The sequence below is a fragment of the Lates calcarifer genome, linkage group LG17, assembly GCF_001640805.2.
Source record: "Lates calcarifer isolate ASB-BC8 linkage group LG17, TLL_Latcal_v3, whole genome shotgun sequence".
NCBI classification, from domain to species: domain Eukaryota; kingdom Metazoa; phylum Chordata; class Actinopteri; family Centropomidae; genus Lates; species Lates calcarifer.
In genome coordinates this window covers 13246008-13261760 of record NC_066849.1, presented here as the reverse complement: position 1 = coordinate 13261760, position 15753 = coordinate 13246008, and the positions used below count along the sequence as shown (strand labels likewise).

General features: G+C 40.6%; 2 protein-coding genes across 2 annotated transcripts in view; both read right to left on the bottom strand.

Annotated features, from left to right (window-relative positions):
• Nucleotides 1-7114, bottom strand: part of cers1 (ceramide synthase 1) — a 28014-nt gene extending 20900 nt beyond the window's left edge. The window contains exon 1 of the mRNA XM_018673290.2: nt 5825-7114. Coding sequence (XP_018528806.1) covers nt 5825-6073 — 249 coding nt within the window. The 5' untranslated portion in view covers nt 6074-7114. The remainder of the gene's footprint in view (nt 1-5824) is intronic.
• A 589-nt stretch (nt 7115-7703) lies between these two features.
• cope (COPI coat complex subunit epsilon) lies at nt 7704-14146 on the bottom strand. The gene is given in 11 exon segments (XM_018673291.2): nt 7704-8079; nt 8579-8653; nt 9661-9729; nt 11115-11270; nt 11724-11805; nt 12098-12151; nt 12541-12629; nt 12631-12694; nt 13498-13598; nt 13749-13811; nt 13986-14146. Coding segments are annotated over 11 exon segments (909 nt in total). The 5' UTR covers nt 14088-14146; the 3' UTR covers nt 7704-8025.
• Between the last annotated feature and the right edge of the window lie 1607 nt (nt 14147-15753).

The window sequence follows — 15753 nt, the reverse complement described above, 5'->3', positions numbered from 1 at the left end:
AGAGAGAGAGGAAAAAGACTGAGAGGCCGGCCACAACGGCTCTGTAGCTCAAGTCCTCAGGGCACATTCCAGCTGACCAGCAGAGAGTGTGACTGTCACAGGCCACAAACAGAGCTAATTCATGATCCTGCTTTATAGCTGGTGGTATATATGGATGCTTCAGCTGTGATTCATCACGTTAAAGAGCGCCTGATCATTCTCTGCTTCTTCCTCCAATGTCAGTTTTGTGGTCAGGACTCCAACAACTCCAGGCTCATACATTATGCTGTGTGAAAGAGGCTTCTACAAACTGCTTAATTAAATATTTAATATATTGAATATGGTGAATTTATGAACACACCTGAAGGCTAAAGACTCCTCTGTTTACCTAATGAAGAACATAAAAGTAGGGATGCAACTAATGATATAAATTATAGATATAGATTTTTATAATTATGTAAAGCAGGGAAAGGAAGAAAATCCTCACATTTGAGAGACAGGAACAGAGAAATTGATCAACCAATCAACCAACTGAGTATTCCAGCCAGCAGCCAGCAGTGTAGAGGGGTAAGAGTTGTGGGAACAGGTTTAAAAACTTCCTGAAATTCTCAAGACTTATGATTGATACATAATTCTAAAAAAAATGTCTGCTATCTTGAAAAATAAAATACATTAATACAATGATACAAAGTTACATTTATAAAATGGCAAAAAAATGAACACAAATGGTCCCAATGCTTCAAAAAGGCTGGTATTGGCAACTGCAACTATTTATTATTTCTTATCTGTTTCTGGACCATAACACAAACATAAAATAGTTTTTAAAATCCTAAAGCCCAAGGTGATATTATCAAATTGCTTGTTTTGTGTGAACAACAGTCCAAAGCCATTCAGTTTGCAAACAAATAAGACAATAACTTAAATGACTTAAACAATCAACCATCATGTTAGTAGCCTTTTTCTGTCGATTGAATAATCAATTAATAGACTAATGGTTTCAGCCAGTTTTTATGGAAAACAGCACACCACCAATTACGTCACTGGGAAATTTGAACTGGACAGCCTGATGCTGAGTGCATTACAAACTGGAACAACCCTTAGGCAGCCAATCCCACAAGTGCACAAAGCCCAGCATCAGCGCAGAAAAGGATCAGACATTCAAATTTTTCTGCAGACACACAAGGTCAAGAGCACAATGTGGCACTGGCATTAGGCATGTTATGATCTAAACACAGACAAAAATGCTGTCTGTGTACAGTGTATGACACTGATATAGATGTAAATATGATATAAATAATAGGATGTATATAACTGCATCTATCAGAGTGACAAATTACGATTAATTGCAGCACAACCTCTGTGTCAAAAAAACTGGGCTGACAGTTTTGTGAGCCCTTAAGTGCTCTATATTTATGATGTATGACAGGCTGAAGCACCTAGACGCATAGATCGCATGTTGGGTAACGGCGAAAGTGCTGCTTACTTAAAGGCCATGTGATGATGAATTAGAGAGCTGAGTCAAGAGAGGACAGGAGGGGAGAGGAGAGGAGAATGTGACTTCAGAACAACTGCTTGCAATCAGTGTCAAAATTACAAGCAAGTTTCACCTGAGTGGGCACTTTTGGCTGAATTGAAAGCACTTCCTCTCAACCACAAATCCAGTATCAGGTTTCTCTCTGTGGCCCTAATGCACAACAATGAGCAGGAGCTTAGTGGAAGGTGATCTGGGATCTGTGGTTGGAGACCTTGTCAAACCTCAGGTTGCTTTCACATTTAGAACAACAGCAGGGGATGAGGTGCTGCTCAGCTCTGCAGGGAGATAAGCTCTGCAACAAGGCTGGAGTCTGGCAAGCAACACTGCTGCTCTCCTCTGCCTCAGTGTGTGTGTGTGTGTGTGTGTGTGTGTGTGTTTGAGAGGCTATGGCAGGCATTTATAAGAGTGGTTATAAACTGCTGCTGCTGAGAGGATTTGACCACTGCCTGCTTTGTTTGTCTGCACTGAGGAGATGTTGTGTGTGCACGTGAGAGTCCTTTTACCATCATATGCGTGTGAGTGTGAACATGTGTGTGCGTGTGGGTGTGCGCGCAGTTCTGTTAATGATTGGCTGCTGCATGCTGAGTCAGCAGGCTTGAGCCAAGATACACAACCCCTCAGTCCACTTCTCTCCTCAGTTCCTTCCTTCCTCTGGCTCTCTCTTCCTTATTTGTTCATTCTCACCCTGTTTTCTCTTTTACCTTTTTACTTTCACCCCATGTGCCATCATTTTGCCTCTGCTCTTTTTCAAACTCTTGTTTTCTCACTACTTTCCCACCTTCCTATCCAAACTCATCCAGTCTCTCAGCCACTGAGTCTCTGTTCCGCTTTTGACTGACAAAATGTATGCAAACAAATATGTATCTAACACTTCACACACCCAGGCACACATGTACATATTAATGCAATGCACGACTCATAAACTGCCAGATAAACAACTGTTTTCACCGTGTGAGGAAACAGAGACAAAAACTTGCACACACGTTGACAAGCATGTTTGTGCAGTGAAGTTAAAAGAAAATGAGGAAGGGTTCACAGCTGCCTGTGTGACATGACATTTAGAAGATCACTAGGTACAGTTTATCACAGCAGAAAATTTCTTCATCCGTTTTCCTGAGAAGAGCGGTAAACTTAGAGGACACATTTAGCTTTGTTTACATTTTAAAATGTCAGTGTCAAAAGCACCAATGTCAGGACATTATGGTGCACCGCAATATATTTATGTAACAGTTGAGCTCAAGTGGCTTATTAACAAGTTGTGTTTAATTCAACCTGAATAGACTCTGCTGGAACTTGTGCATTCGAGCATCAAGCCAAAGATGAAACATAATGAAAACTGTTCACTCCACCACACGGGACTGTGCACAGGGGTCATCCCTACCCCCAACACGCTTGCCTTACCTCACCCTACAGCATGCTCACTGACATGTGAAATGATGGTACCATGTGGAACCTGGTTTCCCTCCTCTGGGTAACATAAATACAGAAAGGTTGAAACATACACAGCAGTCCTTTTTAGAACAACAGATGATTCATCCAGCCTCCAGGTTTGAAATCATGACCTTAATTTCTAGTTCTTAGACTTTCATGGAGTTGTGTCCATTCAACATCTGCACTGTATGTACCACAGTGACAGCTTTAGGTGTGATTAGATTTGCCATCTGTATGTTTGCAAATATAACCCCCCCCCCCCCAAAATAAAGAGGAATGAATATCTCTTGCAGGGTCCAGCAGAGAGGCTCCATTAGAAGCCACAAGTCTCACAACACAGCCCTACAGTCACTGCAGTGTCACTGACTGACTACAACAACTCCAACATAACATAGAACACATTAAGTCTAAAAAACAGGAGTTGTTTGGACTGCTTCCACAACTGAGATCTGTACAGTGGGAAAAGCAGACACGAGTAAGTTGAGATTTTAAATGGGTCAACTTTCATTTCTCAAACGTGACTGGGAGTCCTGTAAGTAACAAAACAGGAAACTAATTATTTTCATCCATCAGCTCTTGCAGCAGGCAGATTCTAAATTGCACCAGCAACTTCTGCAAGCTTGATTTTAAGACAGGAAACGAATTTGTAAAGAGCAAAAGTTTACAATGATCTGACAAACAAATATCCATCTCTTTAACTGACAACCCTACTGATAAATAATGTCTTTAGCGCACCATTCTTTGAAGTTCTTAAATTGTGTTTTCATGGCACATCAGATGAGCAAACATTCATTTCCTACATTTCAGATCACATCATCACAGCCTTTACAAGAGCTCAACTGGATAAGATTACACAGTCCTTTATCCACTAATGCCTAAGCCAACATTTAACATCTATAAGTTCTCATGAGCTCTGAACCTAATTAAAGCTGTGTACTTGTGCCACTTGGCTGCAAATTAGAGCTTATGGCAATTGTTTACCTCAACTCTGTGAAAACCACATATTCAGTCATTCCTGACAATTTACTAGATGCTTTGTGGTTTATTCAACATTCAACTTCATAAGTGAGCAAACATCCTCTTGTGTTCAAGTCAGTGGCAAACAGCATGCTCAGATAAGACCTCAAATACTGCAGCTGTACTCTTCTGACAACCCAGCTCAGCTTTTGTGATGTATAACAGCAATAATGGTATTGCATTAGCTGAGCACAGCTGACCCAACAATGAACCCATCCTCTTCATCTCTAATGTAAGCACTGTAAAGGTGGAATTACACATGGACTATATGACCAAGGGCATGCTGACTAATTCTTAATTCACCTACATTAAAAATCTCACATTCATAGTATCTTGGCCTCCATTGAGGTCCATCCCATACTGTTCCATAGGAGTCAGTGAGTCACACACACAAATGCAATGTTAAGGGGAAAACAGGCCTCATTCTTTGCATTCTCGGGCCACATCTGGCTTCGCACATGGGGCCCTGAGCTACAGTGCGCTGCTACAGCATCATCGTAGCATCTACCACGCGTGGACACTCCACCCCCACCCACGATGATGGCAGAATTACGAGCCAGAGGCTGTATCCTGGCTATCCATGGAGAGAGGGCCCCTCCCTGGCAGCTCCAACAGGGTGGAGGTACTCAGGAGTTGGATGGGTGAAGGGAATATAGGAGACCTGGGAAAAGGGCCAATCTGTCAAGCATAGTGAGCATCTGGCCTCTTGGAGACATTTTGTGGTTAGAAACAATATAGTGATGCTGCTTTTAGAGAGACTGCAGTTTTTTAAGTGCACTGTTTAGGGTCCTTAGTAACGTAAAGTCTTTATATATATATATATATATATGTCTGAATTTCTTTTTTTAATATTATTTTTGTGGTTGAAGCAAGCAGCTAATGTTGGTTTCGTTCCTGAAAAATAAAGCTAGAAAACTAATGTGAATTATTTTAGTTATTAAAGCTAGCAAAATTATGTATCTTATTAGGTCAAAAAAAGTATTACTTTACAAGATGTATTGATGCTGGGATATAAAACTATATACACTGGATTTGATCCCACTGTGTAAGAGAGAGAAAGGGAAAGAGAGCAGAGGGGAGGACATCTGCATCATTTACAATTTGACATAATTGCAATTAATGAAGTTACTGTCCCGAAAGAAATCTAACAGCTTCAGCATTATGCTGACTATTAAAAATTGATAAGATGGAAAAGAATATCAAAAGGTATCTTTAGAAGGGTGTATTCTGTGAAGCTGAGTTTGACCATTTTAATATGCAAAAAAAAAAAAAAATGCTTAAAGACCAAAACAGTTGTGATTTATCTGTTTGGTCCCCCCCCCCCCCACACACACACACAGAGGGTATGTACAGAGTATCTGCCTTGAGTCTTACGGCAGCCACTGTATTTATTTGCAAGGGCTGACAGGGTTACATGTGTACACTTCCTCTTGAACTTGCCACCATCTTGAACGACTCAAATGAGAACCTATGTGAAGCTGTGTGTGCAGCAGCTGTGTTTCTGGTAGTCTGTGGGTCAGGTTAATATTTTCTGACACTGTGTTTGCGGTTAAGCTCTCTGAGTCACGGCGCTCTGTTTCTCCTGGCTCGTTCCTTTAACTTAAACCTACAACTAGACTCAGTATTTGTTAACATGTGTTACACTTATTATCACCTGCTGCCACTGCCTCACATTCAGACTCTGCACAGAGTATGTGCCTTCAGTGACAACTCCTTAGAGATGGGAGGCACAGAGGCCATACTTCTGCAGTACAGGGGCTCTAATTGGAGAAATTAGCTACTAATCCCATTAATTAAGGATGCAAAGAAATTACCCCTGGGATACCGGGGGATCAGTACGTGTTGTGATCGCGTGTCACCCACCTTGAACAGACTTTCTGTCAGTCCCCGTCTGACCTGCGTCCACAAAAAGGCGCAAAAAAAGAACAGGGCGATTTCGGTCCAGGTAATGTAAGCGTTATCCAGGAGAGTCCGTTTGGAGAGCTCCAGTCCGCAAGGGCTACAGTCTCTCCACGCGCCCAGCATGACTGAGGAGGCTCTGGTGACGAGGTCCAAGTAGCCCGGCATGGGCTCCACTTCCTGCGAACCTGCATCCCCGATATGACTGCTCATTGTGGTGCGGCCAGAGACAACAAGAAAAAACGTGGAAAAAATTACTCCAATTGAGGGACAGAGCGAGTCCGGGGAGCAGTACAGTCCAGACTGTGTGACTAATCCGTCAACCAGCTTGCTGGCACACCTAAAAACGCTAAAACAAGCTTATCTAACCAGCTTACTGTCTCCAGTAGCCTGATTCTTTGTTTTCCAAATTAAGACTCGGGCCCATTCTTCGCATTAAGGATAGTTTTATGAATGATAGCGGGGCCCACCAGGTCTGGCCAGACCACACCGTCTTTGTGGCTGGATTTTGATTATCACACAAACCAATTGCTAAACAGGGCTTTGACAATTAATCTGAGCCATTAGCGCCTGTCTGGTGGAGGTTTCTTCTGATCATCACTCCGCTACGCACACGGGCTCATCAGCGGCAGTGCGTCCTGGTTAGCCGCCTAGCTAAGTTAAATCAAATGAACACAATAGTGAATGGTCCAGCATTGGCAGCAGCTCCTCCAAGCTAGCTCGCTTCTTGAATAAATTAACCTAAAACGTGATGGAGCGCGCATATACCAACAAATTCAACGGGAGGTCTGTAGGTTTCTGTCGCCGTTTCCAGCGCCAAGCCCGGCCAGCACATGCGGTTATTGTGCCGCTATGCTGTAACGTACGGTCTCATCTCTCTGTCCGTTACTCGCTTTATATAACGTCTCTGTGCCGCTTCAGGAGTTAGAGCGGCTGACTCTTGACCACACAAGTTATTCCAGCGAAAAAAGATAAGGGATGAATAATGAAGGCTATTATCCTGTGAAGACGCTGCCGTCTGTCCGTCGCTTCTTCTTCTTCTCCTCCTCCTCCTCTCGTGCCGCTGCTCCTGGCTCGTCAACGTGTCCAAGGCTGCGTTTGGTTTTGACAAGCCGCGCGCCGCGTTCACTGGGGGGGGGGGCAAATCAACTGGTCCGTTAAAACGAGGACAGCGCACGTTTATGCGAAAAGGAGAAAAAAAGCAGAGGGGGCGTGACGTAATTAGGACCGCTATCTTCGTTTTGAACCCCCTGCTGAACCGCTGAGGATTAAAAAGGATGACTTAAAGAGACAGTGCACTGCACACAACATCGTGCAAATGTGTCACAGTGAAGAACCAAAAACTTTACATTTTCGTCGTTTAATCACTGTTGACCTCCACCTATACACTGTAGTTTCACTGTTTCACCAGGCACCCAGAAAATTTGAGTTGAGACATGGAGTTCTCCTGTTGTGGATTAACTGTCTGTTTTCTGTGTTAATTACCCGACAATTAGGAAAACGCTGGAGGAATTTGGTGAAACAATTTACAACAAATGAGCTCAGCATTAACATAAAACTAGATTTTGATACAGAGTTCCTTCTTCAAGACTGGTACCATGAGATGGAGGACATGGGAGCCATCAGAAAGAATATTCTACTTCAGTGGCAAAAATTTGTGAATAATTAAATTAAGTTGACCCAAATGATATGGAGTAAAACTGAATCTTTTGGGGGTCCCTGTGGATCTCTGGCCCCTGGGCAGTTGTCCTGTTTTTCCCAGTCAGAAAATCCAGCTTCAGTTCATGGTGTCTGCATGTACCCATGTACAGCCCCGCTGTATGTTCACACTTCAAACACATCATATGTATTAAACATTTATTACCATTTCAAAGGAATGCTTACATTAAACAGAGGTGTTGATTTCCATAAGAGAAATGTAAATTTATAAAGAATGGTTACCAGGGCAGACATGTTTCATCTATTGCCAAGGGAAATGATGACATCTAGTCTGTTTAAATAATACAGCCAAAGTAAAATTTTTCTTACGAGTAAAAATATCAAAACAAATACAGGTATGTGAGTGAGAGAGAGAGAGAGAGAGAGAGAGAGAGAGAGAGAGAGTGTTATCCTCGTGGTGTTAAACTTATGTCCATTGTTGAAGCATCTCAGCTGAAGCAGATGTCTTACGCTGTAGCAGTGGGAGCGTACTGCAACACTAGCCTGTCAAACTCATTCTCCTGTAGAAAAACAAAGAGCAGATGAAACAGTTGAATACCAGGAAAAACATCTGACTATAGGAACAGCTGTGCATTGCATGGTTTGTTTGGTAACGGTATAACCCAGTTTAAGCATGTTTATGTACACTTGTATAATTACAACACAGTGTGTGACAAAGGCTAAAGATTCAGAGTTGAACGCTCTCATTGGCTCTGCTCCAAGGTCTCCTGCTGTTTGAACATCAAAACAACCAAGCCAGGTGATTAAATTATAGCAGAGTAAAGGTTATGAAGGCTTGTGAACGACTGTGAGTAGATCTTATGAACCCAAATAGCCCTTGTATGTTTTGAGCTGGGAAATTTTGTGTTTTCAACAACCAATCCACTCTTTGAATAGTGCAAAAGCCATCACTGCATTACACCTGCACAGCAGTCATGAATTGATGGATAAAAGTCAGCGATTAGCAATTTCAGTGCAACAAAGAGCACTGAGTAACACATCCTGACACGTGCAATTTACCTTGGCTAAATAGTCCTTGAGGAACGGGTGGGCTCTGTGTGCATCTTTCAGCTGAGAGAGGTACCGATTGGTCACCTGAGGAGTGAAGCAAACAGATGAGTTAACTCTAAAATAAAGTAAAGGTTATGAATGACAGAACCCGTTTTTCAGGGCCTGAAACACACAACAGTGTTATTTGCTCTTGTCACTAGTTTGAATAGAGTGAGGCTTGTGTGGAAAAAAGGTGACGTTTCACTCAAAATGTGATTACAGTTGTAGGACTGTTCGTGTCTGTTGACAGGCCACTGTCAATCAAATATGATCAAACTACAACTAAAGTGTCCTGTGTCAAACTGGCCAAGGCCACGGTGTACTTCAAATATTGCTGATCTTTGTCCAGTTGTCTTTGAAAGTGTTCAAATAACTTAGTTCTTTTAGGACTCGATTTAATGATGAAAGCAAGTGGAAACAGAAAACAAATGCTATTCCATTCACAGAGCACAGAAGCAGTTAAGATTAAGACTGTTGAACACATGGACTGACAAACTTTAACCTTACTTAGTTTAGATTTACACAAAACCTCTATTAAGAGGTTCCTCTCTTCTACCATACCTGAGGATTACACGTTTGTTTAAAAAAAACTATTCCAGTTAACCTTGAGAGAGATGTGATAATCAGTGGTTATCACAGTTGGAAACTTTTTAATGATGGCTCTGAGTCAATGCTCAGCATTATATTGCATTAGTATCAAGTCCCTCAAACGAAAGGATGATAATTGAGTCTTTATCTAGTGAACTCTGAGTTCCAGGGTGTATAACTCACACAGCACTAAACCAGCAAATATGCTTAGGTGACACTTTCTGTGATAGAAGACAAACACAATCAAGAAATTGCTTGCTTGAATGCATTTGCCTGGTTTAATCATAGCCAACACACATAAAATTTGCTGAGGAGTGAATTTTGCACTCATAAGCGCCGAGTGTTATTGGACAAAGATTTTTCAAGACCTCCTTCACAGAGGGCGAGCTTGTCTATAGGAAACTGTGAAACTGATGGCTGTTAAGGTGGCGACCTCGTTAACGGCCCTGAGTCCAAAGTCTCACCTCAGGAGCTTTGCCCAGGTGCTGAGTCAGCACTATAAGGTTGATCAACGTCTCAGGGTGGCTGCTGTCCTAAAAAGGGGGAAGACAGAGATGACTAGAAAGTTAGAAACAGAGCTAAATGGAGAAGTGGAAACTAGACACTGAAAGCGAACAGTACATTCTGTTAGGTATGTTTCAGGTCTCATACTGAGATGAATGACTGAATGAAATCAGCTTAATTTCCTCTCTCATAAGTACGGTAGACAACCAGGTAGCTTTTGTGCAGTGATACAGTACGTTAACTTCTGCTATGAAAGTGGAAGTGAAAGGAGCGTTGCTCCAAAAGTGTGTATTTCTGCATTATGTGTCAAACACGGCAACTTCTGTATATTTATTCCATTTATCGCTATAAAATCATTTGTCCGGTTTAGCTAGGCAGATTGTGGGCACTGATGTAATTCGTGTACAGTCAGATTACAATCCTGTTATGTTCTGTGTGTTTAGTGAGAGACAACATCAATGGATAACCATTGATGGATGGATAACTTTGTAAAAAATTAACCACTTAATACTGTAGTATGACTCCTACTCAAGGCATCATAACCTGGGGTCTACATCTTGAAGCAAGATTACTGAGTTATGAAAGTTATCTGAATAACACAAAAAGTCTGGGAGCTCAGAAAAGCTGGGAAAATAGCTGATTAGCTGATTTAACTTTCACAGCTGGGGTTGTCTTGCTAACATAAGCCTAGTTTTAACAGTGAATATGTTGCTGAAAGCTGCGACATTTACAACCACAGAGAAAAAAGAAACATAAGCAAAAACACTAATCAAAACATATCCTGTTACTGATAAAGCAGCAATAACTGAGTGGACTACAAAAGAGTGTTTGGTGCCATCTGCTGTTACAATGCAGGCAGCTGATTTTTATTTGTTTATTTATTTATTTATCTGTCAAATTGAACATAAAGTTCTCACTCATAAATCACTCAAAAACGTTCATAAAGAATATCATTATTTTTAAGCTGGAACTGGCAGGAAGTTAAGATCAGCTTACTGGTATTATGCTTTGTTAACACAAAATTGGCAGTAAGGAATATCACTGTCATGGTTTAACCACACACACATAATATTTCCAACAGGAGAATCTCCCAAAGACTAGACAGTTCTAGTTTTCCATAATATCCCTTTCAGTATCTTTTTATTCTAAAATCATTTTGATCATTTTCATTTTGCAATGAGGTTCAATCCTGTATTCATACAGCACCTCTGGCACAACTCCTCTGTTTAGCAGCCATTTAATCATGAAGGATATGAATCTAATACCAGCCTCTGAAACAAGTCATTAAGAGCTTTGACTGAATATACAACTGTCCATGTATTTACACCACACTGTGTTCAGTGTGTCAGTTAATGGCTAAGAGAAGAAAGAGACAAAACAAGAGAGACAAAAACAGACTCAGCTGTGATCTAACCTTATCAAGTGCCTCCTGCAGGACTCCCTCAGCCTCCTCCCACTTATTCTGAGCCATGTAACAGGCTGCCTGCCCGTTGAGAAGCAGCAGCGTGGATGAGTACTTGTCTGACATCTCTTGGAAAATGTAGTAGGCATCCTGCAGCTTCTCTCCGCCCTGGAACAACAAGCAGACTGGAGTAAAACGTAGGCAAGGAGAAACATAATCTTGAGTGTTAATGTAAACCCCTGCTGTTTGATTGTTTCTGTTTTGTTGTTTCATTTTGTTTTGTTGTAATTTGTAATATGATCAGTTTCAATGGAATACAATCCTTCCTACACCAGCCATATTTTTCTATGGCTATGTACTACACCAAGAATTGCTACATACTACCCTGCCTGCTACCTATTTCAAACCTGACTACAGCTTCAGTCAATCACAATACAACTTGGACACTGACATTGTGATGAATAGAAATTGTATTTACTTGGTGTACACACGCACACATTATGCCATTAAATCCATTATGTATGGCAGGTTTACAAATTATTCATGATAGAGTATTTATTCATAAATCAACTATAAATCTTGGTCACGTTGTACAAATGAAATTAATGCTCATCCCCTCACCACTGCAATATTAACCCAGGCTGTAGCCAGCTGGGTTAGAGTAGCATCCTCATCCTGCTCCTGCATCTTCTTCAGCTCTTTCCTGTCAATGGGAGAGAGGGGAGAGTACTGTCATTATTGCAGGAACGCAGCTTCAGTTCAAACATGAAGTATATGCTGTTGTTTGTGAAACTTCTCTTTTTTTATTATATAGGTCCAGACTTCACAAAACATACAGCAGGTTTTAAGAGTTTCCCATGAAGAATAAATCCACACACACAACATTACTAAACATGTTCAAAAACCACCTGGATGTTTTCATGAAACTTATAAAACAAAGCTGACCTACCCTTTCAATGCAAATCATCCTCTGCTTATATTGCACTTTGCCCTACCTTGCCAGATCAACACGATCCAGACTCAACAACACCTGAATGGTCATGGCCATGCTGAAAAATAAACAAATGATCAGGTTAGTTTACTCAGTTTCTTGCTAATGTTTTCACAATAAAGGCAAGGTCACAAAACCCAGCAACCCATCAGAGAGTGACATGGAGCAGATGTGGTGACAGAAACTAGAATTTACTCAATTCTTTATGTTTATTAGTTGATGTAGTTTTGCAATTCTTTTATTTGTGTACACATTAACTTGGTGGTTGATGACAATTAACTGCAAGTAACAGGGATGAAACAAATCTACTCTGCTATCTTTGTTGCTGTTTCAATAAAAGTAGGCTGTATTTGCAGAGGGTAACAGATTTTATTTTCTTTGCTGGTATATTCATTTGAAATCACTTTGGATCATGAGACCTTAAGTAAAATCTCAATCCCTTCTTACCACTCCAGGCTTTCTCCTTGGTGCAGAGTCCTGAGAGCAGCATCAGTGTTCAACTCATGATAGTAGATGGAGCCAGCCATGAGGAGGAAATGTGGTGTTGGTGGCATCCACACTTTTAGCCATCTTCTTGTCCAGATCGGCAACAATAGCATCCCTACACAAAAAACAGCAACATGAAGATCAGGATTATAAGGTTTTTAAACTCAACAGAATCCTCGAGTCACTCTCAGACACTTGTAGGAATGTAGAAGACACGACAATCAGCTAGAAGGCTGGTTATTAATCTCCACACAAAACTGCACTTTTGAAGGCTGGTAATGAGATATTGAGCACTTAAAAGATAAAATTTATTCTATAACTTTGCTGAGCATACTTAAGTATAATGCTATAATTCTTAATACACTTTTGATGCCTTCCATTCGCAAGACAAAAAAAAAAATCTGTGACGTTGGCGACAGTTTGAAGGTAAAAGACAAACCAACCACTGAGGAAGATAGCCGCCAGAGTTGGGAGCACAGTTTAAGCATTATAGTCCCATTCAGACACTATATTGTACTAACCCCATCAAATGGTGCTGTAAACTAAGAACAGCAAAAGGCGGGAGGAAAAGACTACTGCAGCAATAAATTACATCTCATCAAAGACATGGTTTTGAAAAGTGCTGTGTGGAGAATTAGATTCCAATGAACACTTGAGACCCACACATCCAATATGATTGGCCAAGTAGTAAAGTCCCTGCTCAAGTGTGACAGCACATCATGTTTTACCTGCTGCTTACTCTAATTTGGATAGTGACACAAATGATTTCTCTGTTAAGAATATGAATGGATGTGTTGAGTGTTACTGACTGTACATCATACTGATAGACAAAATGCATATAGTTTAGCCATATCATTCAGTTCCATGTTGAACTAAACGTCAAATGTTTAGTTCTGTCAATTAGTCAATGGCTCTTACCTTTTGCTTTCACTGGACAGATACTCAGCAAACATTTTGACAGCTTGAAGCTCAGGTGGAGAATTGGCCTTGATGTCATCCAGGACAACAGCATATTTCCTCTGGAATAAGAAATAACACAGCAGGTCAGGGTGAACGTGTTTTTAGTCTGTGACAGTGAAGAATATACAGTAACTCTCAGCTAATGACAAGAAACTGAGCTAAGTGTGATGCATAAGATTTCTACTTAAGAAAATCGCACTTAGGCTTACCTGGGCAATGTATGCTCTGTACAAAAACATGTCCCGTTCAGTCTCCTTCTCTGGTGACGACGGCTTAAAAGAGAAAACAAAGCTGCAGCTAAGTCCTGAGTTTAATGCAGAACTATTAGCTTAAAAAAATAGCACTGTTGCTAGCAAAAGCAGTCTCGGCTGCTGTGAGCCGGAGAGGCACAGAATGGACAAAATAACTCATTTCAAAACAATCAGTTGTTTACATACGTTACCTACCTTCACTTTCTGAGCCTCGTTAATACATTGTTGATAACTGCCGATGTAATAAGCGTTTTTTACATCGAAGAGTTCATCAACATCTCCCTGCTGCGCCGCCATGTTGACTACACACAACTTCCTGACACGTAGCGAAAACACGTCACCTTCCTGCTTGTTACCGAGGATTGTGGGAGGTGGAGTTCAACAACAAAATCACAGGTGCAAATAAAGATCCAGTGGATTATTACGGGGAATATTAATAAAATAGATGGTTCAAATGCACTAAAAAAGGCATTATCCCCACAGAGGTGTATATATATATATATATATATATTATATAATATAATAAATATATAATATATAATATATATATATATATAGTTAGGTACAAACTGTCAATTAGTCAATAGTCAATTACTCAGTCAGTTGATTGGCAGAAAATAATTCTGCATCACTTACATAGTAATTTATCACTCTCACTTTGAAAGAAAATAGCTAAAAATTAGATTTTTTTTTAGTTGTCTTATGTTACAAGACAACTAAACTGAATATTTTGGAGATTTGAACTGTTGGTCAGGCAAAACATCTAGACATCAGCTTGGACAGTGGGCAACTGTGATTACTTTTCACTAACTTGTGACATTGAATAGAAAAAAAATCAACCAAATCAATAACTGGTAGACTAATTAATATATATTTTTAAATGCCCATTGCAAACCTGAATATTATACTGACCCAAAATAAACTCACAATAATAATAAACAATAATACAAACAAAATCATGCAATTACTTTTTCCGTGTTTACATGTGCTTGAAAATACTATAATCTATATTTTTGTATCTTTTATTATGTTTTTGATAAAGGCACATAGAATATTCTCACTAGTAAGGCTTCAGTGTACCCTCTGCACGTGTTTGCCCCACTCATCATATCATACCACTAGAGGGCGCTCCAGATCAGTTTCACCACTACAGGTGTTTTACAGCGGCTTACGTTTTATTATCACTGAGACTCGCTGCAACGCAATACTTAGACTGACAGTAGCAAGATATAAATGTTGATAGGCTTAGTTTATGGGGCAGTATCACAGCTGCTGGTCTGAAGTTTCTGGCAATGTATGGAGCCAAAAACTCATAGTGCATAAAATTACCTCAGCGTTGAAATAACAATGAATTGCAAGAGGGCTATTTTGACCTCGGGAATTCCGGTGTCCTCATTAGAAAAACTTCCCCTGTCCTGAAAACATCCGCCGACAAAATCTCTCTCTGTGTCTCTCCCTCTCTCTGTCCCTCTTCCCCTCACACACACACACACACACACACACACAACACACACACACACACACACACACCAATCAAAAGTATTACCAGAGGTGCTCTCAAAACTAATTAAATGTTAGGAGATTATGACATGCAAATTATGAAATAAGACATTTTCTAAGTGTCTTGCAAGTGGTGAAGTAGCCTAGGTTAAAAAAAAAAAAAATACAAAGATGTATTTCATTAATGTGTAATTTAACAACCCAGTATATCATTTTGTCCATGACAGAAAAACTGCTCCCCACAGTTCCTGCTCATTGTTCCCTTAACACCATTTCCTCTGGGAAATTTCCAGCCTTGGGACTATGGACTGGACAAGGATAATTACTGGAAGCCCTTATGGGGGCAGGGAATGTGCTGGCTATAAAATGGTCCTTTCTTTTGGCTTGATTGGGCTGGTTCCCTCCCCCTTGTTGTTCCTTCATTGGCCCAATCCACCATCAATCTGTTGATTTCCAAGTCCCC